The 25,159-nt window shown below is 45.5% G+C and overlaps 2 protein-coding genes across 2 annotated transcripts in view; one reads left to right on the forward strand and one right to left on the reverse strand.

Moving 5' to 3' along the window:
* The window catches only part of LOC148143030 (uncharacterized), a 143,856-nt gene that overhangs the window by 9,762 nt on the left and 108,935 nt on the right, over positions 1-25,159 (forward strand).
* On the reverse strand, positions 6,628-17,251 carry LOC148143031 (uncharacterized). Its single transcript, XM_087973939.1, has 2 exons — positions 17,202-17,251; positions 6,628-8,114 (listed from the first exon to the last, which is right to left on the reverse strand). Exon 2 carries the CDS (start codon positions 7,711-7,713, stop codon positions 6,706-6,708), a length of 1,008 nt encoding a protein of 335 aa, XP_087830065.1. The 5' UTR covers positions 7,714-8,114; positions 17,202-17,251; the 3' UTR covers positions 6,628-6,705.

Genomic DNA, 25,159 nt, shown 5'->3' on the forward strand with positions numbered 1-25,159 from the left:
TTGGATATCCGATTGGCATGGACAAGTTAGATTGAAGGATTGTTTCTGTGCTTTATGTCTCTGACTCTATGACTGGTGAAAAGCGTTGGCATTCGTCGAAACATTTATGTAACAGAAAATTATAAGAGGGTAAAGATTAGCCTCACGTCATTGATCCATGAATCCTGGTGTAGTATGGATGTATTTCCAGTAATAGAGTCAGTATGGCATGGAAGGAGTCCAAAATGACAGCTTCTTTTACAAAAAGTCACACTTAAAACTTACATTTCCAGAAGACTCAGATTTAAGACAACCGTGCGTTAATATAAGACAGATAAGTCTGGGGTATATGTTACATATTTGATGGAATGTTTATAGCTCTCAAAGCCTGATTTGCAGTTGTTGCTGGGCTCGTAATATTGTACAGCAGAATATTGTGTATCTTCAGTAAGAACGTCAATACCGCATGATAGATGTCCATTTTAGCAACTTGAGTGGACTCTTCATGGAGTATGCAATCCACCACATTACCCTGCTGTATACATTTACATAAAGATCAGCACAAAGATCTTGGGTATTAAGAGAGAAAAGAATGTTCCACAGAAACTAGAATTGTGTGTTTTGATTTTCTATTGTGGACTGACAGCGATGACCTTTGCAATCTCTTTCCACAGGAATATTACAAGAGGCAGAAATCTCAGACCAAACATCACATCGAAGTCTGACAGTCGCTTGATTCACCAGGACTTGGATATTGATGGCCTTGAAATCAAAGGGGAGAAGGTCTGTCTGCTTAGTTAGGTTTTAAACGTAAGTGTGACTGGAAACTCAGAGTCTCACATACCTACACACCAGAGTAGTGACTGGAACATGCTTTACAGACTGAATGAGAGTCCTCCAATTACCAGTTCACCAGTAACACCACACCTGTGCTGTAAGTGTGAGCAAGTTTCAACTGATTGTTGAACCTGGAGAAATACGAGTATACCTGCACTCGGAGAAATCATGAAAATGCAGGGAGTGTAGGAACGGTTTCCCTTCCCCGCCTGCCCGATATTCATCAGCATTTATATACTGGGCAGCGGCCAATCACCTGCATTCAGCACAGGAAAGGCTTCACTCAGTCGCATCACCTCCTAGTCCACATTGTGGAGAAACTGCTCATCTGCCCTGTCTGCTGAAGCAGATGAAGGACATTTTTGTTTTTATCCTGGATGGAGCATACTGCAGGTATACCTGAAATAGATACATTTGTCTCTGTCCCATTGAGTCTCCAGCACAGGGCCAGGCTCAATTGGTCTCTGTGTTTATTCTCCACCTGAGCCTCCATCCACCCCTCTTCATTGCTTCCCCCATCTCCCCTCCATCTGCATAAGGGTATCCCCCACTTTTCGAAAGTCACTTTACACTACTTCACTTTTACAAAAGACCTACATTAATACCTGTTCTCACAAACCGAAAGAAATCCGAAGAGGATTGTCACTTTTACAAAGAAAGGCATAATATAAATTAATTCATGGTAATTGCTTCTTCGCTTTAGGCCCATTTCGGCTTATGAAAGGAACACTCTACTTTCAAATAGTGGGGGAAAGCTGTATCAATACAATACAGCACAGTCACAGGCTCTTCTCACTTGGTTTAGGCACACACACACCCTCAAGCCTGTGCTAATTCTTAATCCTTACTTAGACCTGCTATTTATTGCCCATGTGTGGTTTCTGTTCCTCTGTTCACCTCCCCTTCATGTGTCTATCAAGATACACCTTAAACATTGTTAAGGTGCCTGCTTCCACTACCTCCACTGGCAGTGCGTTCCAGAACCCCACCACCCCTCTGTATAAATTCCTCACCCCCACCACTTCTCCCCCAAACAGTCCCCCTTTCACCTTGAACCTGTACCCTCTTTTAGTTGACCTTTCCACCCTGGAGGGAAAAAACGCCTCTGACTATCACAGAATCCCTCCAGCGTGGAAACAGACCATTCAGCCCAACAAGTCAACACCGGCCCTCCAAAGATTAACACATAGAGACCCGTTCCCTTACCCCTATTATCTACATTTACTCCTGACTAATGCACCGAACATACACATCCCTGAACATTGGGGCAATTTACACACAGACAATCCAACTTAACCTGCCTCTCCCTGGACGCTATGGGTAATTTAGCTTCGCTAATCCACCCTAACCTATGGATTGTAGGAGGAAGCCCGAGCACCCGGAGGAAGCCCACACAGACACGGGAGGTGGGGTGCAGGGACAATGTGCCAACTCCACACAGATAGTTGCCTGAGACTAAAATCGAACGCAGGGCTCTGGCACTGTGAGGCGTCAGTGCGAACCACTGAGCTACCCTGCCACCCCTGTCCAGCCAATCTGTGTGTCTCATCATTTTGTCGAGGTCTCCTCTCAGCCTCTGTTTTTCCAAAGAAAACAATCCAGGTTTATGCCTCCTCTGCTCATAACGAGAGCCCTCCAGACTAGACAATGTCCTGGTGAACCTTGTCTGTACCCTCTACCAGACCACCCACATCCTTCCAGTAGCACCGTGACCAGAACTGCACACAATATTCCGAATGTGGTCAGAATAAAGAGCTGTAACGTAACTCTTACACTCAAGGAAGCATGCTGTGTGCCTTCTTGACCACCATGCCCACCTGCATTACCACTTCCACGGATCTATATGCCCAGATCCCTCTGTATGCCAGTGCTCCTATGTGTTCTGCCATTTATCATACAATTCTTATATTTCCTTCATCTCTATCGAGCTTCACTTTAACTGTCTTTCTCTCTTCATCTCTTTTTTCCCCCCTCCTCACCCCTCCACACATCAGCATATCATAAGACAAGTGGAGCAGAAATTAGGCCATTCAGCCCATTGAATCTGCTTCGCCATTCAATCATGGCTGATACGTTTCTCAACCCCATTCTCCCCGTAACCCTTAATCCCCTTGATACTCAAGAACCTATCTATCTCAGTCTTAAATATACTCAGTAACTTGGCCTCCGCAGCCTTCTTTGGCGGTGAATTCCATAGATTCACCACACTCTGGTTTAAGAAGTTTCTCTCCCCTCTGTTCTAAAGGGTCTTCCCTTGACGCGAAAGCTGAGCCCTCAGTTTCTAGTCTTTCCTACCAATGGAAACATATTCCCAACATCCACGCCGTTCATTATTCTGTAGGTTTCAATTCGGTCCCCTCTCATCCTTCTGAACTCCATGAAGTATAAACCTAGAGTCCTCTAATGTTCTTCATATGTTAAATTTTTCATTCCTGGACCATTCTTGTGAACCTCCTCTGAACATGTTCCAGGGCCAGACATCCTTCCTGAGATATGAAGCCCAAATCTACATACTCCAATTGTGGCCTGACTGGAGCCTCACAGAGCCTCAGAAGTACATCCCTGCTTTTATATTCAAGTCTGATCAAAATAAATGCCTTCATTGCATTTGCCTTCCTAACCACTGACTCAACCTGTAAGTTTACCTTGAGAGAATCCTGGAGTAGAACTCCATAGTCTCTCCCCATAATCTTTCTGTTCCTGAGTAGCAGCAGAGATTTACAGATACCTCGATTGTTTTCAGGGATACCAAGGGATCTTGGGAATTGCCAGTATCTCGGGAGGAGGCAGAGAGGAATGTGGTGTGGTCCTGTAAACTCCAGAACTTTCCAAACTCCCTGAGTCAGCAGTAACTCTTTCTGGACCAAGAAACAAAAGGGCCACTGAGAAACTGCTACATCAGAAGACCTCAGAAGCAGAAATGAGGCCATTCAGCTCATTGAATGGTGGAGCAGACTCAATCATTCTTACGTATCAAGGGTTACGGGGAGAATTGAGTTGAGAAACATATCAGCCATGATTGAATAGTGGAGCAGACTCAATGGGCTGAATGGCCTAATTTCTGGTAGTTACCCATCCCTGGGAAGAAGGACGCAAAACAACAAGTTGTTTCCTGAGACCGATGAGCTAAGTGCTTAATAACCTCATGACAAAAGGACAATTAAGTTTGTCTGTGGAAGGAAGGCACTGACGTAAAGGGTTTTTTTGCAGGAAAGGCTGTATCAAACAAACCACTAACCCTCGAGGATAAGAAGGTAAGCTACAGACCGGAGATCTCCAGAAGTGTGGGGAGGTGGTGTTAGAATCTAAAGAAGCATCGCATCACAGATTTGAAAGCGAGGAATCTCCACCAGAATGCAACTCCAGAAAGATGCAGCAGCAGTACTTGGAAGAAGAATGCTGCACTGAATCCCTGGACACTTCCAGAGACAAACTGTTGGTGGAAACTCAGTTAAATTCTGCCATCAATTGGGTGATAGCCAAGTTGTGAGTGAGTTGGAACTTGGTTACTTGAGGAGTTTTATTTTTGGTTGCTACATACAATAAAGTGTAAATCATTGTTTCAGCAGTTAATTGTGTGCAGTTTCTGAGTTAAGAGCCAAATTATGGCGATTCACCCACAACCACAGAGAGAGGCTGGGATTCATGTTGACTCCATTGCATTCAGCAGTACATCACGTCAATACTCTTATAAAGCGAAGGCTGACAGCACCACCTTTCTCAAACAGAGGAGAGTGTCGCCCAATAATCTGTAAAATTAGCATGAAAAGTGGTGTAACCTGCTCTAGTGAGAAGAATAAATCCCCAACACTTTAAAATCAACAATCAGCAATTTATTTATCCAACTCTCACGGTGAACAAATGAACAAAAGTATTAACATACTGGATACAGGCCAGGAGTAGATGGGTGGCACTAGTTTAGTTGGGGATCATGGACTGGTTGGTCTGAAGGGTCTGTTTCCAGGCTGCATGACTCCATAGCACGGAATGAATGGGGATCCATCCCAAAGATGATAAAGGTTTCAAGCACCACCTTAGGCAAATGTGTGGACTCCCTCCAGATAACTGAGGGCAGTGGGGCACTGTGAGGGTCAGTAGATCAGTCAGCCAGCCAGTTCTCTCCAGGAGACTTCTCTCTTAAGAAAGGAAGTGGTTTCCTGTCCCATCAGCCAGATTATCCAGTTTGGATTAGGTCCTATATTTCCAACAAAACAGGTAGACAGGGCAGTGTCTATAACAAATATGTTATTAAACTTGGAAGAGTGCTGAAGACATATACAAGGATGTTGCCAGGACTAAAGGGTCTGTGTAAAAGGGAGAGGTTGGACAAGCTAAGATATTTTTATTTAGAGCATTAGAGACGGAGAGGGGCCCTTAGAGAAGTGAAGTGATCGTGAGAGGCATGGAGAGGGTGAATGCACTCAGACGTTTACCCCGGGGTTGGGGAAGTGAGAGCTAGAGGGCATCAGTTTAAGGTTAGAGGAAAAAGAATAAAAGGGAATGTGAAGGGCAACTTTTTTTTTATGCAGACGGTGGTACACATATGGAATGAAATGCCAGCGGAAGTGGTTGAGGTGGGTACATTAACAATATTTAAAAGGCATTTGGACAAATAAGTGGATAGGAAAGGTATGGAAGGAAATGGGCCAAGTGCAGGGAAATGGGCTTAGTGTTGATGGACAGTTTGGTCGGCATGGACCATGTTGGACCAAAGGGCCTGTCTCCTGCTGTGGGACTCTATGATTCGTGTCTCTTTGTCGGTCCGACAGTTTTGAGTTTCCAAATGAACATCTCACTAAATCAGGCCGAATAAACTCCAATCTCATTCATCAACTCTGATGTGGAGGTGCTGGTGTTGAATTGGGGTGGACAAGGTCAGAAGTCACATGGCACCAAATGAAATGATGAAGGAGCAGCACTCATGAAAGAGCAATGCTCCTAAAGTTTGTGATTTCAAATAAACTTGTTGCACTGTAACATGGTGTTGTGTGACTACGGACTTCTTCAACTCTGGGTTTGTCTCAAACTTGATGGGATACTTTGTCCAACTCGGCATATTTTATCAGTATTGCTTGGAGGAATTCTTTTTTTAAGATTAGATTAGATTACATTACAGTGTGGAAACAGGCCCTTCGGCCCAACAAGTCCACACCGACCCGCCGAAGCGAAACCCACCCATACCCCTACATTTACCCCTGACCTAACACTACGGGCAATTTAGCATGGCCAATTCACCTGCCCCTGCACATCTTTGGACTGTGGGAGGAAACCGGAGCACCCGGAGGAAACCCACGCAGACACGGGGAGAACGTGCAAACTCCACACAGTCAGTCGCCTGAGGCGGGAATTGAACCCGGGTCTCAGGCGCTGTGAGGCAGCAGTGCTAACCACTGTGCCTGCCACCGTGCCGCCCACAAATAGATTCCCAATAGTATGGAAACAGGTCCTTTAGCCCAACAAGTCCACACTGGCCCTCCGCAGAGTAACCCAGCCAGACCCATTCCCCTATTCCTATTCCTCTACATTTACCCCTGACTAATGCACCACACCTACATATCCCTGAACACTTTGGGACAATTTATATGGGCCAATCCATCCTAACCTGCACACCTTTAGACCAGGGGAAGGAAACCGGAGCACTCAGAAGTAACCCATAGAGACGTGGGGGGGGGGGGCATCGTGAAAGCTACACACAGACAGTCACCGAGGGTGGAATTGAACCCAGGTCAGCATCGTGAGGCAGTGGTACTAACCACTGAGTCACCATACCACCCAGGTGGTGGGCTTGGGTGGGGGGGGGTGGGGGGGGGGGGGGGGGGGTAGGGGATGGTGAGTCCAGCACAAAACAAAAAAAGCCCACTGCACCCACTGTCAGAATGGGCAAGAGGTTCAGCCCTGGGGGTGACCCACTGCAGCGTCACTGGTGGAATCTGATTGTTGGGTGCACTGGTGCCCCCGCTGGTGCCTCCGCAAGTTGCAGGACAATGTGAACCTCCGCCCGCAGTCGGGGCAGGCAAACGGCCTCTCCCCGGTGTGGACCCATTGGTGGGCCAGCAGTTTGGAGGAGCGGGTGAACCCCTTTCCACACTCGGGGCAGTTGAATGGCCTTTCCCTGGTGTGGACCCGCTGGTGGGACAACAGGTCAGAGGAATTGCTGAAGGCCTTACCACACTCAGAGCAGGCGAAAGGCCTCTCCCCCGTGTGGATTCGCCGGTGTCTCAGCAGGTCGGAGGAATTGCTGAAGGCCTTCCCGCACTCTGGGCAGCTGAAGGGCCTCTCCCCCGTGTGGACCCGCTGATGGGCCAGCAGGTTGGAGGATTTACTGAAGGCCTTCCCGCACTCTGGGCAGCTGAAGGGCCTCTCCCCCATGTGGACCCGCTGATGGGCCAGCAGGTTGGAGGAATTGCTGAAGGCCTTCCCACACTCTGGACAGCTGAAGGGCCTCTCCCCCGTGTGGACCCGTTGGTGCCTCAGCAGGTTGGAGGAGTCGCTGAAGGCCTTCCCGCACTCTGGGCAGCTGAATGGCCTCTCCCCCGTGTGGACTCGCTGGTGCTTCAGCAGGTCGGAGGAATTGCTAAAGGCTTTCCCGCACTCGTGGCAACTGAAAAGCCTCTCCCCTGCATGGATTCGCTGGTGGGTCTGGAGGTTGTCCACACAAGTGAACCCTTTCCCGCACACGGAGCAGTAAAACGTCCTCTCACCAGTCTGTATATGCTGGTGGGCCAGCAGGACACAGGAGCAAGTAAAGCCCTTCGCCCGCTCGGGGCAGGAGAACGGCCTCTTCCCAGTGTGATTGCACTGATGAGCCGCCACCACAGATGGGACACGGAACCCCTTCCCGCAGTTGCCACACTTCCATGGTTTCTCAACGGGGAGTGTTGCCTCGGGTTTCTCCATGGCCGAAGCTTCAGCTGCGCACACACACAGACACACACACACGTGTACAACCCCGCCGTGAATTCTTCTTTCCAGGCAGTAGAGTTGTTTCAGGCTCCACACTTAGTGCGCTGCAACAGTAGGGTCTTTCAACCAGTCTCCCTGTACTCAAACAGGAAGCAAAAAGAAAGCTTTGCTCCTTCTCACAGAATCATAGTTGAAAATTGTTGCGGTCCTGATGGATTGAGTGACTGTCAGACATTGACGTGAAAGTGAGGAATGGAGACGCTGGAGATTCAGAGTCAAAAAATGCGTCGCTGGAAAAGCGCAGCACAGCAAGCAGCATCAGATAAGCAGGAAAATCAACATTTTGGACTTGAGCCCTTTATCTGTTGACTTTGAAACTTCTGTCTTCAGATAGTCTGTAAGAAAAGATTACAAAAATCATCACTGCCAGTCCGGTTAAGAATGAGACATCAAGGCATTGACACTGACACCAGAGAGAAACTGTACATATAGATGTGGCAAATGTTAGTGGCAAGCCAGACTGATAAAGATATGTAGCACAGAAACAGACCCTTTGGTCTAATTCATCCGTGCCAACTAGATAACCTGACCTAATCTCGGCTGATTTGCCAGCATCTGGCCCATATCGTCTAAATCCTTCCTAATCGTATACCCATCCAGATGCCTTTTAATGTCATAATTGTACCAGCACCCACCACTTCCTCTGACAGCTCTTTCCTTAAACACGCCACTTTCTGCATGAAAGAATTATCCTTTAGGTTCCTTTGTTAAGTTATTTTGCTTGAGCTTCTTACACTGCAATACGCCAACTTCTGTGAACAACCAAACTTTATTAAGTACAGTACAAGTTGTGGAGAAACTCTTCACACTCTTCGCAATGCTGGTACACAACAGTACCAAAAAAAAACCCTTAAACAAAGTAAAACTGAAACAGAGGCTTACAGTTGAAGTTAGAAGGGCAGAAGGAGACAGTATTAGCAGCCTTTCTCCAGACAGCCCACTGCTTAACTCACCCAAACGAGACTTCAGCTTTCAGGACTGACCACTCCCCTTTCATTGTACAGGTCACTTCTAAAACATAAAAGCTTTGGCCTCAAGTCTCATCTGTTCACATATAACCAAAAATGCCTCCCAATACTGTTTTTCATCTCGGTACTAAACCAGTCACTTCGGAGCCCAGGTTATTTTACCACCCCTCTGAAAAAAAACCAAGGACACAGCATCCTTGAGAAGAATGACCAACTTTTAGTAAAAGGACCAGCTTTTAGTAAAAAGGACCAGCTTTGTGACTGAGGGATATAGGCCAAACACTGGCAGATGGGATTAGATTAGTTTGAGAACATAGCATGGAGTAGTTGGACTGAAGGGACTGTTTCTGTGCTGTTTGACTCGGTAATTGTTCTGCAATGGTCTGAAAACCATTTCCTTGCCTTCCCCCATAAACATCCACTTCTTTGTTGTTCCAAAATCAGATGAACTCAGCCTTGAATATATTCAATGATCCCATAACTGCAGGAAGACATCCCCACTTCTGGACTCAATTCCTCTTGCTAAGATAACACCTGCTTTGCTCATTGCTTGCTGCACCTACCTCACAACTGGCATTGACTGGTATGGAAGGACGCTGAGGCCCCTTTATACACATTCCTGATGAAGAGCTCGTGCCTGTAACGCTGACTCTCCTGCTCCTCGGATGCTGCCTCATCTGCTGTGCTTTTCGAGCACCACACTTTTTGACTCTGATCTCCAACATTTGCAGTCCTCACTTTCTCCACATCCTAATATATCACCATTTAAACAATGCATCTCCTTTCTGCTTCCCAGCCCACAGGGAATGCTATCACTTCACATCGTGGTACTGCATTTTCCATGAGTTTGCCAACTGAGACACAGACCTGGCCCAACCTTTCCAGAATCTCTCCCCTCCATAAATTGAGATTGAGAGAGAGAGACACACACAATAGGGGTGTCTCTGATTAGGAGGACCACGCTCCTTCCGGTCCTCCAGGGCTTCCTATTGGCCCAACAAAAGAAGATCACGCGCAGTTTCCGCGGACAACCAGGAGCACGCGCAGGTTTTGCTGACACCGGCGAACATGCGTAGTGTGTTGTCACCGAGGAGCATGCGCAAGATGCTCTGTGACGTTGCTGGTGTTACCGACAGGTTTTGTGCCCAAATGACACTCGGAGACAAGAAAGGCTGGAGCGACATTTTATATTTATCCTGCGGCTCCACATTTTATTTGACGACTCATCTTTTCCTCAGGGTAGGGGACTCCCAAACTGGAGGGCATAGGTTGAGGGTGAGAGGGGAAAGATTTAAAAGGGACCTAAGGAGTAGAAAAAAAGTGTGAAAGTTAATTCCCCACAAGTGCCCTCTCCAAACCTGCACATCTTTGGATTGTGGGGAGAAACCGGAGCACCAAAGGAATCCCATGCAGACATGGGGAGAAGGTGCAAACTCCACTCAGACAGTTGCCCGAGACTGGGATCAAACCTGGGTCCCCAGCGCTATAAGGCAGCAGTGCTAACCACTGAGCCTGTTCAGAAAAAGCAGCAATTGATTTATATGAGGGTGAGGGGGGGAAAGGACTAAAAGGGACCTAAAGGGCAACTATTTTACACAGCGGGTGGTGCATGGATTGAATGAGCTCCCAGAGGAAGTGGTGGAGGCTGGTACAATTACAATATTCAAAAGGCATCTGGATGGGTATATGAACAGGAAGGTTTGGAGGGATATGGGCCAGGAGCTGGCAAATGGGCCTAGATTAATTTAGGATATCCGATTGGCACGGAACAAACAGTTTGTTTCCACACTCCACTACTGTTTCTATATAGTCAGAATTGTTATGACACGGACTGCATCCCGCCCCCCCCCCCCCCAACTAATTTAAACCCAAAAAAGATTTACCCCATGTGGTAATGTGAAAATTCAAGAGGTAAGGAACTGTTTCTAAAAGTCACTATTTAAAGTTTTATTTAATGATCTAGGACACTAACTTGCAAGTGTTTAAATCTGCTGGGATTTTTCGTACCGCCAAATCTATTCAAATCTGTCTAAACCAGTTCAAATCTCGGACAAAAGCCCTCAAATTTTAAAACATTGTGTGCAACCTCCCCCACCTAATTTAAACCAGCAACATAGAGAAGGTTTAACCCATGCAGTAATCTGTGAAAATTCAAGAACCAAGAAACTATTCCCAAAGGTCAGTATTTAAAGTAAAAATTAACAACTTTATTTATTAAAGTCTAACGGAGAATAATTAATTAACAACTATTTACAAATCCTGTCTCTAACCTATCTTCTACCTTCCCCTATACGATACCAGTCCAATAAAAACCCCTAATTAAGATTTACCGAAAGATTCAAACTTCAAAACCAGCCAGCTGTTAAATCTTCTCTTTGTAGCTTCCTCTGTAGATTTGCTCTCCAGGTCGGTGTCGATGTTTTTTCTCTGTGCAGACTCCTCTGGACAGGTACCTCTCAGGAGTTCTCACTAGCAGCCTACATTTGTTGGTCTTTTGGCAGTTCTCCTGTAACTGTTCAACTTTTTGTTTTGATTTTGTACTCCAAAGCATCAAATCGTTTCATTGGTGTTAATATTAGATTGGATTAAATTCCCTACAGTGCGGAACCAGGCCCTTCGGTCCAACTAGTCCACACTGACACTCCAAACAGTAACCCACCCAGATCCATTTCCCTCTGACGAATGCACCTAACACTACGGGCAATATAGCATAGCCACTTCACCTGACCTGCACATCTTTGGACTGTGGGAGGAAACTGGAGCACCCAGAGCAAACCCACGCAGACACGGGGAGAATGTGCAAACTCCACACAGTCAGTCACCCAAGGCTGGAATCGACCCTGGTGGTGTGAGGCAGCAGTGCTAACCAATATTCTCAAAATACTAAATTCAAACTTGATTGGAATTCAGTATTTTGGGGCAAGATTTAAATCGATTGGCCAAAATTGAGTATGTTTTTGTCTCCAGGCAACCCAGCTACTGAGCTGTTCGACCAAATGTTAAATTGTTACCTTGTTCAGAACGTTTGGTGCTATGTCAGGTGGTTCTGCTCGCTTTTCAACTCTCTTGAAGGTAGAATACACCTCTACACCTTCTAACAGAACCAATTTTTCAAGACTAGGGTTCGGCCATTCACCCCTAACAGGAGAAAGTGAGTACTGCAGATGCTGGAGATTAGAGTCAAGAATGTGGTGCTGGAAAAGCACAGCAGATCAGGCAACATCCGAGGAGCAGGAAAATTGACATTTCGGGAAAACTGACATTTCGAGCAAAAGCCTCATTCACCCCGAACGGCCTGTCCTCAACTGCACATAGTTCAAAGCAAGTTTTAGAAAGATGGCTGCAGCTTTGTCTTCATATAAAATTGAACATGCGTTCAAACTTTAATGCTGTTTCAGAATATATTATTTTAGCTATTCTCAGTTTGAAAGATCAGCCATTTCTTGTGCACCCCGATCTCCCAGGCAGTTTCATCACCAACCATTCTCTCTCTCTCTCTCTCTTCTAAGAGCTTGATACAGCGATCAAAGAGAGCTTGAGGCATGAGAACGTTCAGTGGGAGTTGGAAGAGAGACAGAATGGACAGGGTGACAGAGTGTGGGGGCCATTGAGAGACTGGGGGGAACAGAGGGTGGTGGGGGCTGAAAGGAAAGACTCGGGGGTCAAAGGGTGGAGGAAGAGAATGAGGGGGAGAGAGAGAAAATGGGGGGCAGAGACTTGCAGGGTGAGAGAGAATGGATGGGGGCGGTGGGTGGGGAGAGAGACAGCACAATTCAGACCTTCCCCAGGACTGGGGCAGTGTCCCATGAACTGGAACCTACTCCTCCCACAGCAGTCATTTCTCAATCCACATATGGCTAAAGGAGAAGAATTATATAATCCCTGCAGGCCATTTCACCTATCAAATTCACACTGACCTTCTGCACAGCATCCCACCTAGACTCATCCACTTACCCTACAGCTCTGCAGTTCCCCATGGCTAACCCACTCTAACCTGCACATTCCTGGACACTTTAGCATAGCCGATCCATCCGAAACTGCAGATCCTTGGACTATGGAAGGAAACCAGAGCACCCAGAAGTAACCCGCGCAGACAGAAGGGGGAGAACATCCCAAAGTTCACACTGCCAGTCATGAGAAGGTGGAATCAAATCGCTTTTAACAATTCTCCCACACCTGTAAAACCCTGAGCACCATGGGTAATTTAGCAGGGCCAATCCACCCTAACCTGGGCAAAGATAAAAATCACATGACGCCAGTCCAACAGGTTTATTTGGAAGCAGTAGCTTTCAGAGCACTGCTCCTTCATCAGGTGGTTGTGGAGTATAAGATCATAAGACACTGAGTTTACAGCAAAACATTACAGAGTCATGCCACTGAAATGATACATTGAAGAAACCTGGATTGTAAAGTCTTTCATCTTTAGAATGAGTTGCTGGTGTCATTAATATGTAAACCCCAGAACTTCTTATAAGACACCTACTCGAGATAACTTAAGGTTTTATAAGAAAAGATGACAACTCAGCTCAGACAATGCTTTAAAGGTGTGAGGCCAGAGTCTGTCTGTATCCCAGTTTTTGAGTCAGACTGGTTCTATTTCCAAAGTGGAATTTACAAAATATTCCATGTATTGTCTGCCTGCAGACTGCATTTTTTGAGCAAAATAGATGGTATCTGCAAATACAAATTCACCCCATAGACCTCGGTGTGTGTGTGTGCACGTGCGCACACACGAGAGAGAGAGTAAAAGTCTAGTTCCATACTGTATATCTCTGTCTATTGCATAACAGATGCTTTATTTCTGTTGATGTAAAAATTGTTATAAAACATAGCTGGGTACTAATACTTAGATGTAAGGGAGAGACAATTCTTCAATTAGGGCACTATAAGAATCCTGGCAGACCCCTAATTCTAGTTTACTTGCCAATGAACAGACACAAGCACCTATTTAATTCTAACTTTTCGCCTGTTTTGTTATATTTTCTGGTATGATACTCTGTGTCTGGATGGTTGACAGGCTGGGAGATTGTGGGTTGGACTTTGATTGACTTTTATTGTTCCGGAAGGTGTCAAAGGAGGTTAAAGCTTCAGCAGAAATGAAGCAGAGCTGTGAACGGACAACAACTGTGTGGGAACAGGGAGATCAATAGAGGACAAAGAAACCAGGACCTGAAATCCGAGCTGACACCAGACTACCCTGTGATCAGTGCTTTGATTAGCAGCGTCAACCCGCTACCTTTACCTAGCTTCCCATTCGACTTGAATGCCTCATCTCCCCTCAATATTTAGGATCCAATCCTTGTCATCCTGAAGCTATGTCTCTGTAAGGAGTCTCAGATCATAATTATTCTCTTCAATGTGTGCAGTCAATTCATTCACTTTTGTTACGTTGCAGTGCTATTACGACACAGAGTAACCCCCTCTGATAAATTAAACCAGAATCACAGAAATGATTCACCCCATGCAGTAATATGTAAAAGTTTGAGGTAAATATTTAAAGTAAGAATTAACAACTTTACTCTTTATGTCCAACACGCGAATCCTATGCCCTCTAGGTTTGAAGTTGCCTACCATGGGGAAAGGATTTTGGCTGTCCAACCTCTCCATACCCCTTATAAACTTCTGTAAGGTCACCCATCAGCCTCTAATGCTACAGGGAAATTATCCCTGGCGTATTCAGCATCTTCCTATCGCTCAAACCCTCCAACTCTGTCTACATCTTTGTAAATCTTTTCTGAACCCTTTTAAGTTTCACAACGTTCTTCCAGATGAGGGCAACGGGAATTGCACACAGTTTTCCAAAAGTGGCCTAACATGACCTCCCAACCCCTGTACTCAATGCTCTGACCAATAAAGGAAAGCGTACCAAATGCCTTCTTCACTATCCTGTCTCCCTGCAATTCCACTTTCAAGGAATTATGAACCTGCAAGGACACTGTTTAGCAACACTCCCCATTAACTATGTAAGTCATGCCCTGATTTGCCTTACAAAATGTAACACCTCACATTTATCTAAATTAAACTCATGTTGCCATTCCTCCGCCCATCAGATCAATTCTAATTTGTATTGAACTTTATTTCCTCTCTCATCCCCTAAAAGCTGAGAATCTCCATCCCACACACACTCCCCCCGTTCTGACTTTGCTGAACCTAATTCCTGCTGTAACTCATCCTGAAGGGTGTGGTTCATGCTGATTAACAGGCCCACACTCGGGGGAGGTGGAGATCTAATTGAAACAGACAGAATTCTGAATGGCCTGGACAAAGTGCACATGGGGAAGATGTTCCTAATGGTAGGAGAGTCTAGGACCCGAGAGCACAGTATCAGAGTAAAAGGAATATCTTTTAGAACAAAGATAAGGCGAAACATTTTCAGCCGGTGAGTGGTGAATATGTGGAATTCATTGCTACAGAAGGCTGTGGAGGCCAGATCACTGAGTAGATTTAAGATGGAGATAGATAGGTTCTTGAGTATCAATGGGATGGAGGATTACAGGGAGAAAGTGGGAGAATGGGATTGAGAAACTTATCAGCCAGAACTTAAGAGTACAGCAGCCCTGATGGGTTGAGGGGCCTAATTTCTGCTCCTGTGTTTTATGGTCTCTTGTTGTTCTGGACTAGGAGTGTGCAAATTGGGAGCAGGAATAGGCCATTTAGCCTGTCGAACTTGCACCAGCATTGAACAGATCATAAGTAGATCTGAGTATACCGACGTAAAAGGTAAAAACAAGGACTGCAGATGCTGGAAACCAGAGTCTAGACTAGAGTGGTGCTGGAAAAGCACAGCAGGTCAGGTAACTCCTCGGATGCTGCCTGATCTGCCATGAATATACCTACATTCAGGTTAATAAGCTGGAAATTTTTTCACTGGAGCAGAGGAAGATTATAACATCGTGAGGGGTTTAGATGAGGTGAACGGCCAAAATCCTCTCTCTAAGCTGGGGGTTCAAGATTACGGAGCAAATTTTGAAAGAGAGAGAGGAGAAAGATTTTAAAAGGATATGAGGGTTGCCATTTTCTTCCCCCCAGAGAGTGGTTTGTGTGTGGAATGAATTTCCAGACAAAGGGGTGGATGCAGATACATTTAGAACATTTAAAAGACATTTGGATTAGTATATGAATGATGAAGTTTAACTTAAATAAATGTGAAGCGCTGGATTTTGGAAAAGCAAATCAAAGCAGGACTGAGCATAAAAAGTGTATAAGGTCCTGGGGAGTGTTGCTGAATAAAGAGACCTTGGAGTGCAGGTTCATAGCTCCTTGAAGGTCAAGTCCCAGGTAGATATGATAGTGAAGGCAGCATTTGGTATGCTTTCCTTTATCGGTTACAGCACTGAGTAAAGGAGTTGGGAGGTAGGTGATGTGCAGCTCTACAGGACATTGGTGAGACCACATTTGGAATTTGGGTGCAACTCTGGTCTCCTGCCCATCAGAAGGATGGTGTGAAACTTGAAAGGGTTCAGAAAAGATTTACCAGCATGTTGCCAAATTTGAAAAAATTAGCTCTCGGGAAAGGCTGAATAGGCTGCGGCTGTTTTCCCTGGAGCGTCGGAGGCTGAGGGATGACCTTAGAGGTTTATAAAGTCATGAGAGGCATGGATAGGGTAAATAGACAAAGTCTTCTCCCTGGGGTGGGGGAGTGCAGAACTAAAGGTTTTGGGCGAACGGGGAAAGACATAAAAGAGCTCTAAGGGGAGCCTTTTCACAGAGTAGTGGGTATATGAAGTGACCAGCCAGAGGAAGTGGTGGAGACTGGTATAATTACAGAATTTAAAAGGCATTTGGATTGGTCTATAATAGAAGGGGTTCAAGGGATATGGGCCCAGGGCTGGCAAACAGACTAGATTAGGATAACTGATAGGCATGGAAAAATTGGACCGAATGGTCTGTTTCTGTGCTGTACATCTCTACGACTCCAATATAAAAGGTTCAGAGGGATATAGGTTAAACACACGCAGGTGGGTCCAGTTTAGTTTGAGAACATAGTCAGCATGGACTAGTTGGACTGAAGGGTCTGTTTCTGTAACTGACCTGTACTGGTCTTGCCTCCCCCATAACCATCACTTCTTTGTTGTTCAAAAATCAGATGACCTCAGCCTTGGATGTATTCAATTACGCCCAAACTGCAGGAAGGCATCCCCACTTCTGAACTCAATTCCTCTTGCTAATATACCACTTGCCTTGCTCACTACTTGCTGCACCTGTCTGACAACTTGCATTGACTGGATTAGAAGGACGCAGAGGCCCCTTTGTTCATCCACACATCATTGCTAATGAAAGGCTCGAGCCTGAAATGTCAATTCTCCTGTATTTGCCATTAAAAAAAAGATCTGGACTAACTTTCCCAGAGTCTGTCCCCTCCCTGGATTCACTCCGTTTCCCTTCAGTTCCTGCAAGTCAACAGTTCAACCCCGGAACGGAAAAGGGGGTGAGAAAAAAGTGTGCTGTACTCACAGATGTTGGAGAGAGGAAGGAAGTTGCAGTTGGGGTGAAGCTCAATCTTCATTCAGAGAGGAGCAGCAGCAGCAACTTCAGAAGCACATGGTCCTACTTCCGCATCCAGACGATGGGTTTGCTGTGATTGGCAGGAGGACCAATCTACATCCGGTCCTTCCTTGCTTCTCATTGGTCCATCAAAACAAAGTCACAGAGTGTTTCCGCTTGATGCGTGAGCATGCGTAATATTTTGTTGACACCTTGGAACATGCGCAATGCGTTGCTGACACCGAGTAGCATGCGCAGTATGGAGGTGTTGGCGTTACTGACAGATTTTCAAAGTTAAAAATCACACAATGCCAGGTTATAGCCCAACAGGTTTATTTGGAATCACTTGTTTTCGAAGCGCTGCTCCTTCTTCGGTTGGTTGTGGAGCAGAATCATAACACACAGTCTTCATAGCAACAGGATTGCAGTGGCATGGGATGGAATATTAAACAACTTTAGCTTACCTCTACCATTTTTTAAAATGACCATGTTAGTTTTGATTCCTTCACGTGGAAATCCCAGAACTTTTCAAAAGTTACGTTGTCAAGCTAGCTTTTAACAATACGTGTCATCTCAATCAGATAATGCATTGAAGGTGTTAAGTTAAAGTTTGTCTGTGTCCCAATGTTAGGTCAGACGGATTCTATTTCTATCGTTGTATTACAGAATCTTACGTGTATGAGTTTGTGAGCAAAATAAAATGCGATTCTGCAAGTACAAATTCAACCCACAAACTTTTATATGTGTGTGTGTGTGCAGGAGAAACCAAGTGATCATGTGTGTGTGAGAGAGTGTAATGGAGTATAAGTCTGCGAGAGGGTGTGTGTGAATGCGTGCGCGCGCGCGTGTGTGTGTGTATGAGAGAGAGAGAGAATGTATAGTGTAGCGTGACATGAACCCAAGGTCCCAGTTGAGGCCGTCTCAAAGGGTATTGAACTTGGCTATCAGCCTCTGCCCAGCCACTTTCCGTTGTTGCCTATCCTGAAGTCTACCTTGAAGGATAGTCACCCGAAGGTCCAAGGCTGAATGTCCCAGACCGCTGTACTGTTCCCCGACTGGGAGGGAACACTCCTGGCTGCTGATTGTTGTACAGTGTCCATTCATCTATTGCTGTAGCCTCTGCTCGGTCTCACCAATATACCAAGACTCAGGGCATCATTGCCTGCAGCGTATGAGATAAACAATGTTGGCTGAGTCACATGAGTACCTGCTGCACTCATGGTGGGTGGTGTCCCCACGTGTAATGGTGGTAATCGTGTCAACATCATGATACGTCTTTCATCATCTGCCGTGACAGAGTTGTATCGTGTTGTCCTGAAGGCCAGGCAGTTTTCTGAGAACAATTATCTGTTTAAAGTTTGGCGGTTGTTTGAAGGCGGGAAGTGGAGGCGTGGAGAAGGTCTTGGTGAGGTGCTCATCCTCATCAATAATGTGTTGCAGTCTGTGAAGAACATGGCGTAGTGTTTCGGCTCCTGAGAAGTACTGGACAACAAAGGATACAGTTTTGGTTGCAGCTCGTGTCTGTCTCCCAAAGGAAGTCATTACAGTTTCTTGCTGTGACACATTGGAACTGGCAGTTGATGAGTTGAACATTGTACCCCGTTCTTATGAGAGCATGCTTGTATACTTCCAAGTGTCTGTCATGTTCCTCCTCACCTGAACAGATCCTATGTATGCGAAGGGCTTGTCCAGAGGGGGTGGATGTTTTAATATGTTACACGAGAGAAGTATAGCACTGTCAGGTTATCCATGGGTTTGCGGTACAGAGAAGTGCTGAGATATCCATCCTTGATAGAGCTGCATGTGTTCAAAAATGAGACAGATACTAAAGAGTGTGGTGAATGTGATAGTGGGATGAAACTTGTTAATATCACAGTATCGTTGTTTCAGTGACTCCTCACCATGGGTCCACAGGAAGAAATGTCATCAATATATCTGATGTATAGTGTTGGTTGGAGGTCCTGTGCAGAAAAGAAGCCTTGTTCGAACCTCTGCGTGAAAATGTTGGCATACTGGGGTGCACATGTGGTCCCCATGGCTGTTCCATGTGTCTGGATGAAGAACTGGTTGACAAAGGTGAAAATGTTGTGGTCAAGGATGAAGTGGATGAGTTGTAGGACAGTGCTCAGAGATTGGCAGCTGTTGGTATTGAGTACTGAGGCTGTTACCGTGATGCCATCATCATGAGGAATGCTGGTGTAGAGTACTGACATGTCCACGGATTCAACTAGTCTGTGGGTGCTGAGCTTCTGGAAGGATTGGATCAGAAGTCTTGATGAATGCTGTCAGTTCACGTTTGTGCTCTTTGGTCAGATCAGCTGGTAGTTGCCTGTCGTGTTCCTGGTCAGTTGTTTGTGCACTTCCTTGCAGAAGCCCATTCTATTCCGAATTACTCAAAAACTGCATAAATCCATGTAAGATTCTGTAGCTCCCACTTTAGAAATAGAATCAGTCTGACCTAACATTGGGACACAGGCAGACTTTAATGTCTCACCTTCAATGCATTATCTGAGCTGAGATGACACCTATTGTTAAAAGCTATCTTGAGAATGTAAATTTTAAAAAGTTCTGGGATTTACAAATGAAGGACGCGAAACTAGCATGGTCATCCTAAAAGATGCAAGCTCACCTGCACACTTTAGCACAGCTGATCCACCCTAAAGTGCAGATCTTTGGACTGTGGGAGGAAGCCAGAACACCCAGAGATAACCAACACAGACACAAGGGGGAGAACATGCCAAACTTCACACAGACAGTCACCCAAGGGTGGAATCAAACCCAGACTCCTGGCGTTATTAAGCAGCATTGCAAACCACTGAGCCACCATCCCACCCAGTGCTTTGAGGTTCTGCTTTGTGTTTGCAGCTTTTAACTTCTCATGCGCCCTCAGCAGAGGCTGTCTCCTGCTGACATCGTTGGGCCACACCCATTGCACCTCCCTTTCCCACTTCTCCAGCCCTGAACGCATCGGTTCCTGAATCCTGGCACCAGATTCTGATGCCATCTGTGCTCCTGCTGCCAACTGCAGAGAACGAAGGCAATCCCCATCACTATTCTGTCTCTTACCTCCTACTCCGTAACGTTGTTCTTACTCCCACCACCCCACAGTTAGCTCCTCCCCCCTGCAGCCCTCTCTCAGATCCCCTTTACCTGCCTGACCCGGGCTCACACCCTCCTGACCCTGTCCAATGAATCCATCGGAAGTCTCTCTACGGAGGGAAAGACCATCTCCCAGAATAAAAAAACATCTGATTAACTTTCCGCCTTGCCTTCCCAGTGTGTTTGCAGCCCGGCCTCCAGCTCCACCTCTGAGCCGAAGGTCCTCCAAGTTGTGTTTGCCCTCGATCACATCATCCAGAACCTTCCACCTTTTGCAAATCGAAAGACAAGTCTCACCCTGCCCTCTCCCGTGTCTATTGTGTAACTGCTCAATCATTTCTCGTGGCCGAGCAGAGACTGATAGCCAAGTTTGGAACCCATGAGGATGGCCTCCACCAGGACCTTCGGTTCATGTTACATTACAGGTGACCCCACTACACTGTACACATTCTGCCTCTCTGACTCTCACACACAGCCATACATTCTCACATACTAAGGCAGACACTCTCTCAGATATACGCGCTCTCTCCAATGCACACACATGTACCCACCCACACTCTCACCCACACACACATCCTCTCACAGACTTATACTCCTGCACACTCTCACTTTACCAAGCATGCACACACGAAAACACACACTCTCTCAGCCAGACTCACGCATATGCACACACTCACTCACTCTCATGCATTCACACATAGATAAGACCACGGGCTGAATTTGCATTTGCAGAATTATGTTTGTAGATACCTTCTATTTTGCTCAAAAAGTGCACAATCTGCAGACAGTCAATCCATGTAATATTTTATAAATTCCTACTTTGGAAACAGAATCAGTCTGACTCAAGACAGACTCGAACCTCACATCTTTCATGCATTGTCTGAGCTGAGATGGCACCTCTTTGTAAAACCTTAATTTATCTCGAGACTGTGACTTAAAAGAAGTTTTGGGATTTACAAACTAATGTACTGAAACCTGCAACCCATTCTAAAGATGAAACACTTAAAAACAGTCGAAGTTTGTTCAATATATCATTTTGCTACAAATTCTGTGTCTTATGATCCTGCTGTACAGTTACCTGACGAAAGAGCAACACTCCGAAAGCTAAATAAACCTGTTGGACTGTAACTGGATTTTAACTTTGTTTCCAGTGAAAACAGCCCACCCCTCCCATTGCTGCCAGTAAACTTTACAATGCTGAGAAAACAATGAACCATCAGTCCTGAAAAATGTACAATTCTAATAATACGAGCTACACATTGACTGCTCCTTCTGATATAAGACATTGGAAACCTCGCGCCGGAGATTGAAAGAAATTAGCAGTTTTAAAAGAAAAACCTGTTGGATCTCATAGCCTTCAACGTCTGAGTCCGACGGTAAGTTCAGGTAACTTTTGTTGGGACCCAACTTTGTTGCAGCTTCAGATCGTCCCAGCAAAAAGGTGCACAAAAAGTAGCTTTTTATTGAAACACACACACACACACACACACTCTCTCCTGCATCCCACTTTCTTCTCTATTGGTCAGCTGAGTTGTCTCTTTGTAATTCGAACCTTGGTGCAGTCTTAGCCTGGAGGAAGTATTGCTTCACTCAGCAATTGTAACCCATAGCCTGTATGCAAGTAAGATTCCCCCCGCGCATTTGCAGATGGACTGTCAAGAATCAACCACACTGCTGTGGTCTAGAGTCACATATAGGCCAGACCAGGGAAAGGATGCAGCTGGGACGACTGAGCGAATCCTTTCCCACAATGGCAGGTTCCTCCCCTAAAGCATGAGTGAATCAGATTGGGGTGTTTGTTCCCCGAAAATGGTTTCATAATGAGATTCTGAACTCCAGATTTCTGAATGAACTCCAAATCCGCCATCTGCTATGGTGAGATTCAAACCCGGGAGTCCCCAGAACTGGGTTATTAATGCAGTCGATAATGGCACTCGGCCGAAGCTCCTTCAATCCCCCTGTGATGGGAGGTGAACTCACTGATGTCTCTGCAGGTGGGAGGAGCGGGTGAAGCCCTTCCCGCACAGAGAGCAAGTGAACGGTCTCTTTGATCCTCCAAGCTGAGTAAATGGTGTGAAGTCCTGTACTTTTCACAGTCACCGCACTGAATCTCCCTCATTCAGGTGTATCAGTATTCTTCCTGCCACACCAGTGTCCAAGCAGACAGAAGCAAACATTTCTTCTCGACTGGAATGGCTGCTGATATTCAAGTCCCAATGAATCAAGTGGCTCTGTCAGAAGGTGATGTATCTTTTGGTTTCAGATTTCTTTCCCCATGTCTCCCTGCAAATAAAATCACGAAATAAGTCACGGTCAGTACAGTCAAATGAACATAACATCGGTGACAATTCCTTAGATTGCCAGATACCTGCTGATCATATATTATCCATGACACAGAAACCTGAAAACCCTCATTCAGCCAGATAGCATTAAGTATATAAAGAGGAAAACTTCATTTAGGTGACAATGACCTGGAACAACCTTCCCACAAAGGTGCTGGAAATGGAGCTGAATCAAGGATATGAAAATGAAATGTCAAGGCTGCTTTAGGAAAGAAAGCCAGTAAAGTTGCTGAAAGATTTCCTGCTGACCTGTTAAATAAAAATGAATACAAGAAATACAGGATGTAATTCCATTAGTATATTAGAAGGTGAAAAATCATAGCCATGCAGCTTGTACAACAGTGAATATCAGATATACACCATATGAAGCAATCATAAAATCCCTGCAGTGCAGAAAGAGGCCATTTTGCCCATCGAGCCTACTCCGGCATTCTTTAAGATCATGGCTGATCTATCCATCATCTCAGCTCCTCTTACCTGCATTATCCTGACTACCCTAAATTCACCTACCATCCAAAATCCCATCGAACTGTGTCTTGAATATGCTTGTTTCTATTGCTTCCTTGGGCAAAGAATTCCATAGATTCACCACTCTCCAGGAAACGTAGTCCCTCCTCCTCTGCCTGAAACCTACCCCTAATCTTGTTATCTAGTCGAACCCACCAGCAGAAACAACGAGATAGGGTGAGTCTGGGTGGGAAGCTGTTCGATGGGTCAGTGTGGACTTGATGGGTTGAATGGCCTCCTTCCACACTGTAGGGCTTCTATGATTTACTGCAGTTGTGTTTGCCCAGAACCTCCCAACTTTTGCAAATTGAAAGACAAGTCCCACCCTGCCCTCTCATATGTGTGTTATCAAACTGCTTCATCGCTTCCAGTGAATACAGCCCACACCTCCCACTGCTGCCAGTAACCTTTACAATGCTGATGCAACAATGCAATACCTGCAGTACTGAAAACCGTAAGGCTTCTGATGATACCAGTTACTGATTCACCGCTCCTTCTGCTGCACAACATTGGAATACATTGTTGGGGGCTGAAAGAAATGAGCAGTTTAAAACAAAAACCCACCGAAACCCTTCACTAGGCTTCCCACTCAGGACACTTTACTTCAAACACTTCAACCCCACATTGCAACAAATTCCCACATTCCGTCAAAATCCTGGATATCCTCACTTACTCAGTTGCCGTCTCTCAAATGAAAGATTTCATTGTAGCTCTACTCCCAGTAAGGACAAAATATCTTTGGAAGCTGCTCTGAAAGTCCAGTCTTCACAACAATACTTCTGCTTTCCTTCAGTCCAAATTGTCTGTGCTGACCAGATATCCCAAATTAACATAGTCACATTTGTCAGCACTTAGCCTATATCCCTCTCAATTCACCCTGTTACCAGATGCCATTTAAAATGCTGTAATTATACCAGCCTCCACCACGTCCTCTGGCATCTCATTCCATGCTTGCATCACTCTCTGTGTGAGAAAGTTGTCCATATGGTTCCATTTAAATCTTTCCCCTCTCACCTCAAATCTATGCCCTCTAGTTTTGGACTTCCCTACTATGTGGAAATGTTTTTGGCTATTCACCCTATCCATGTTCCATATGAACTTCTATAAAGTCACCCCTCAGCCTTCAATGCTCCAGGGAAAACAGCCCCGGCCTATTCAGCCTCTCCCTATAGCTCAAACCTCCAACCTTGTAAATCTTTGCCAAACCCTGTCAAAGGTTCACAACACTTTTCCTGTAGCAGGGTAACCAGAACTGAACGCAGTATTCCAAAAGTGGCTGAATCAATGTCCAGTACAGGGGCAACATGACCTCCCAAAATCTGTATTGAAAGACACTGACCTATAAAGGCAAGCATACCAAACAGCTCCTTCCCAATCCTGTCTACCTGTGACTCCACTTTCAAGAAACTATGAACCGGCACTCCAAGGTATCTTTGGTCAACAACACTCCCCATTAACTTCGCAGATCCTGCCCTGATCTGCCTTTCCAAAATCAAAATTTCAAAATGGGGTTGAGAAACGTATCAGTTGTCATTGAATGGTGGAGTAGATCTGATGGGCTGAATGGCCTAATTTCTGCACCTTTGTCATATGGTCTCTTGCTGTCCTGGACACAGGGTGAGAGAATTTGGATCAGGAATAGGTCATTTGGTCTTTCAGTCGGCACCAGCATTGAACAGTTCATTTCTGGATATAAATATACTGGCATCTAGGTGGTCAGGGTGGGATTTTTTTCACTGCAGCATCGGAGGTTGAGAGATGACCTTAGAGAGGATTATAAAATCTTCAGGGGTATCAAAGATGGGAACAGAAGGTATTCTTTCCCTGGGATGGGTGTTTCAAGGTTAGGGAGCAAACTTTGAAGATGAGAGGAGAAATATTTTAAAAAGACATGAGGGGCACCTTTTTATTTTAAGACAGAGAATAGTTCTCATGTGGTATTAATGTCCAGAGGAGGTGATGGATGCAGGTACAGTTACA

Source organism: Chiloscyllium plagiosum, unplaced genomic scaffold (genome assembly GCF_037043375.1).
Source record: "Chiloscyllium plagiosum isolate Xiang-an unplaced genomic scaffold, Cpla_swu_hap1 HiC_scaffold_27, whole genome shotgun sequence".
Taxonomy (NCBI): Eukaryota; Metazoa; Chordata; class Chondrichthyes; order Orectolobiformes; family Hemiscylliidae; genus Chiloscyllium; species Chiloscyllium plagiosum.

What these genes read in the sequence shown, in the direction of transcription:
- LOC148143031 (XM_087973939.1), bottom strand. Translation starts at nt 7,713, where the DNA reads ATGGAGAAACCCGAGGCAACACTCCCCGTTGAGAAACCATGGAAGTGT.